The sequence below is a fragment of the Sardina pilchardus genome, chromosome 14 (assembly GCF_963854185.1).
Source record: "Sardina pilchardus chromosome 14, fSarPil1.1, whole genome shotgun sequence".
Lineage (NCBI taxonomy): Eukaryota > Metazoa > Chordata > Actinopteri > Clupeiformes > Clupeidae > Sardina > Sardina pilchardus.
This window is the reverse complement of record NC_085007.1, coordinates 2,688,943-2,693,942: the sequence shown is the minus strand read 5'-3', so window position 1 is coordinate 2,693,942 and position 5,000 is coordinate 2,688,943. Positions and strand designations below refer to the sequence as shown.

General features: G+C 46.6%; 1 protein-coding gene across 3 annotated transcripts in view; it reads right to left on the bottom strand.

Annotated features, from left to right (window-relative positions):
* Nucleotides 1-5,000, bottom strand: part of nup214 (nucleoporin 214) — a 113,720-nt gene that overhangs the window by 80,931 nt on the left and 27,789 nt on the right. For 2 of the 3 annotated variants that reach the window (XM_062554571.1, XM_062554570.1), the window contains exons 18-20: nucleotides 4,891-4,994; nucleotides 2,617-2,799; nucleotides 293-378 (exon numbers count right to left, since the gene is read on the bottom strand). In XM_062554571.1, the coding sequence (XP_062410555.1) occupies nucleotides 293-378; nucleotides 2,617-2,799; nucleotides 4,891-4,994 (373 nt within the window). Of the gene's footprint in view, nucleotides 1-292; nucleotides 379-2,251; nucleotides 2,276-2,616; nucleotides 2,800-4,890; nucleotides 4,995-5,000 lie in introns of all 3 variants that reach the window. The other variant, XM_062554572.1, reaches the window with a different exon arrangement.

Genomic DNA, 5,000 nt, shown 5'->3' with positions numbered 1-5,000 from the left:
ATTTGCCTATAAAATGTATTTTTAGCAAGTGTATTGACATGACAGGCATCCAAGGACAGGTATACAGCCAGCTAGACATTGCTGACCTCTGTACTGTACTGACTGACTTCACTATTGCTAATGCTACATGCTAATGCTACATGCTAATGCTACACGCTGATGTAACATTCATTACAACTCCAAGAGAGCAAGAAGTCTTCACACATTAACTGCAACATACAGATACACACCTGGATATTTGGAGGTGTGTGTGTGTGTGTGTGTGTGTGTGTGTGTGGGAACAGATACACACCTGGAGATTTGGAGGTGGCCTTGGGGGACGTCTCCAGACTGGCTTTGAGCAGAGCATCCTTCAGCCCCTCCAGCTCTTTGTCCAGACTGAAACACACACACACACACACACACACACACACAGAGAGAGAGAGAGAGAGAGAGATCAACAGGAGTGACACAAGAAAGGGTCTTCAGTAAAGATGATGGAACACGATAACGTCCCCATCAGAGAGAAGTAGAGAACACAGCCAACAAGACTCCAGTACAGTTCATGATAAAGCTCTTAAAAAGACACTACGGTGTTAAAACATCCAACAAGACTCCAGTACAGTTCATGATAAAGCTCTTAAAAAGACACTACGCTGTTAAAACATCATTTGTTGACTTGTGTGAAACTACCATCCCAATAAAACACACTTAAAGGGATATTCCGCCATTTTTGGAAATACGCTCATTTTCCACCTCCCCTCGAGCAAAACAATCGATATTTACCTTGTTCTCGTTCATCCAGCCATTCTGTGAGTCTGGCGATACAACTTTTAGCTTCAGCCTAGCATAGATCATTGAATCGCATTAGACCATTAGCTTCTCGCCTGCTAGCTTCATGTTTAAAAGTGACTAAGATTTCTGGTAATTTTCCCATTTAAAACGTGTCTCCTCTCAAGTTAGAAAGTGCAATAAGACCAACTGAAAATGAAACCTGCCGTTTTTCTAGGCTGATTTGACATGGAACTACACTCTCATCTGGCGTAATAATCAAGGCAACTTGCAAACGTACCATAGGCGCAGTGATATCGTACGCAGCATCTGAAAATAGTCCCCATAGACAACAAGCAGTAGTAGTGCCATTAGTGTGCAAGTTGCCTTGATTATTACGCCAGATGAGAGTGTAGTTCCATGTCAAATCAGCCTAGAAAAATGCCAGGTTTCATTTTCAGTTGGTCTTATTGCACTTTCTAGCTTGAGGGGAGACACGTTTTAAATGAGAAAATTACCAGAAATCTTAGTCACTTTTAAACAGGAAGCTAGCAGGCGAGAAGCTAATGGTCTAATCCGATTCAATGATCTATGCTAGGCTGAAGCTAAAAGTTGTATCGCCAGACTCACAGAATGGCTGGATGAACGGGAACAAGGTAAATATCGATTATTTTGCTCGAGGGGAGGTGGAAAATGAGCGTATTTCCAAAAATGGCGGAATATCCCTTTAAGGCATTTATTTTCCATAGGTCATCTCATCGGCACCTACTGGTTGCGTTCCTAGAGTATCCACCTTATTCCTTAACCCGGAAATATGTATCGTTCCGATACTGCTTTCAACTTCCGTTCGTTCTGTTTACATGTGCGTTCTCGGTAGCTAACTAGAATATGCTTCAACTTAGATTTCTTTCGAAATGTTGACAATTCTGCCCTCAGCATGGATATACTACATCATATATAACCAATATAAAATAGAAAAGTTTACTTTTATATACGTTATGATATGTTAAGCACTGTCAACAGTCACATTAAAATAGATACAATGCAGCTTCGCCGGAAATAGATAACCGTTTTCGGTGTCATGGCAACCCCCATTGTTGGCTGATGAATATTGTGGATAGCGGGAGTGGGCGCAGTACCGTACCTCTGCTGAGAGGGGGCGCTAGAGTGTGCAGTACTGTACCTCTGGTGAGAGGGGGCGCTAGTGTGCAGGCTGGGTGCAGTACTGTACCTCTGCTGAGAGGGGGCGCTAGAGTGTGCAGTACTGTACCTCTGGTGAGAGGGGGCGCTAGTGTGCAGGCTGGGTGCAGTACTGTACCTCTGCTGAGAGGGGGCGCTAGTGTGTGCAGTACTGTACCTCTGCTGAGAGGGGGCGCTAGAGTGCAGGCTGGGTGCAGTACTGTACCTCTGGTGAGAGGGGGCGCTAGAGTGCAGGCTGGGTGCAGTACTGTACCTCTGGTGAGAGGGGGCGCTAGAGTGCAGGCTGGGTGCAGTACTGTACCTCTGGTGAGAGGGGGCGCTAGAGTGCAGACTAGAGTGCAGGCTGGGTGCAGTACTGTACCTCTGGTGAGAGGGGGCGCTAGAGTGCAGGCTGGGTGCAGTACTGTACCTCTGGTGAGAGGGGGCGCTAGAGTGTGCAGTACCATACCTCTGGTGAGAGGGGGCATTAGAGTGCAGGCTGGGTGCAGTACCTTACCTCTGGTGAGAGGGGGCGCTAGAGGGGGCGGTCCAGGCGGAGGTCTTGCTGTACAGGCGCAGGCTGTGTGGGTGCAGTACCTTACCTCTGGTGAGAGGGGGCGCTAGAGGGGGCGGTCCATGCGGAGGTCTTGCTGTACAGGCGCAGGCTGTGTGGGTGCAGTACTGTACCTCTGGTGAGAGGGGGCGCTAGAGCTGAGGCTGGGGGCGGTCCAGGCGGAGGTCTTGCTGTACAGGCGCAGGCTGTGCAGGTCTCGGAGCAGCTGGTCCAGCTTCAGCTTCTGCTGCGTGATGATCTCCAGGTTGTTGGCCAGCGCGTTGAACAGCACGTGGCGCTCAGGGATCACCATGTGTCTGCACACACACACACACACACAACAGGGTTAACACACACACACACACACACACACACACACACACACACACACACACACACACACACACACACACACACACAACAGGGTTAACACACACACACACACACACACACACACACACACACACACACACACGGATCACCATGTGTCTGCACACACATACACACACAGGGATCACCATGTGTCTGCACCAGGGTGGAAATTTCGTCATTTTAGGGGCAAGGCCATTTGGCCTTCACCTTCTTTTTCTTTTTAGGGGCACCAAGGCCACATGATAGGGCACAAAGGCCACTGAGTAAAATTCGATGGTTTTACATTTCAGGGTTATCTCGACACAAATACATAGACCCGCTAGCCGCTGTAGGCTTTGAGAAACACTAACGCAGCCTCAAACTTCTTTAAGTTGAGGCCCAATCATGGCAGACTTTGGGGTCATAGGGCCCACCTATACCTCACCCCACCCCTCATCAAATCATCATTATGATTACCATATCACAATTAGTATTATGCTATATTGTTAAACATGCACTTTCACTTCAAAGCAGTCAATGTTTGTGCCAAAATTGTTTAAAAAAAGTTTTTGAAAACTATGCACATCAGGGTCTGCTTTAGGCTACTAATGTAAGGTAGGCTATATAATTAGTTCATTCTTTTGCATGTTTGCCTGAGATATACTTCTGAAAACAACAGCAAATATGGGTGCTATTGTTTTGGGATGTTTCCCTCGTGAAAGCATCAAAAGCCGTTTTCAGACAGGTTTCTGCACATTCTGCGATAATTACCTGCCGCATTTCTGACGATAGCGGACATTCAGACATGACGCATAGAGTATTTGCTGAAAGCAAAAGTCCGTGAACATTGCGAAAATACACTGCTGTCTGAAAACGGCTACACTCTGGTAGGCAAATGGAGAAATAAAATGATATGGTTTATAATGAAATTTTATTTGAATGCCTGATTTTAAGAAAACACAATAGCCTACCAACGTTTGTCTATGGTAAACGGCCGTGCAGATAGGCGTAAATCTGGAGATCTTTAAATGAAAGACTAAGGCTACAATCTTCTGACCATGTTATATTCACTGACCATGTTATATTCAAATTTGACTACCGGTAAACAATAGTCAATGCTAAACAATGTTTGCCCTGTTTGTATGGAAGTTGCGGGAATCCACGTTGCTCTATTAAATGCTGTTAAATAATTAAATAGCCTTCCGACAGGTTGAAGCAGAGCTTTGACAGTAACGTTATCATGTAGTTTCAGTTCCTGTCACGCAAACGCGCACACACATGCATTCAATGAAAGCTCATACCACCACTTAATCGTATGGCTCTATGTTTAATCACATCGAATTAGCTAGCATTTCCTCCTGATTGCAGTAACGTTTGCTTTCTTTTTCTGTCGGTTCGCGATTGCGTGATCAATTGCGCAGCAAATTATCAGGTGAAGCACAGACCTAATTTCACTCAAAGAGCAAAGAGCGTTCCGTATCAGTTCAATACGGAACTAGACTTTTATGTGTCAAATACGGGACGATTCCATATTGTACTGAATGGTTGGCAACCCTAGGGGATAAAGGCCACAGTGGCCGTACGATGGTTTTTTTTCAGGGGGCATCAAGGCCAAAGTGTAGGGCAACGGCGGCCATGGCCGCATGGCCTTGGTCTAATTCCCACCCTGGTCTGCACACACACACACAACAGGGTTCACACACACACACACACACACACACACACACACACACACACACACACACACACACAGGGATCACCATGAGTCTGCACACAAACACACACACTCTGGTCTCTCTTACTTCTGCTTCTTCCTGTTCTCCAGATGCTACACACACACACACACACACACACACACACACACGCACGCACACACACACAGGTCTCTCTTACTTCTGCTTCTTCCTGTTCTCCAGATGCTACACACACACACACACACACACACGCACGCACACACACACACAGGTCTCTCTTACTTCTGCTTCTTCCTGTTCTCCAGATGCTACACACACACACACACACACACACACACACACACACACGCACACGTCTCTTACTTCTGCTTCTTCCTGTTCTCCAGATGCTTCTCCCACTCCACATCCAGGACAGCGTTCACATCCTCCACCGCAAACTTCACGTACTGGTACAGCCGCCGGATCTCCTGTTG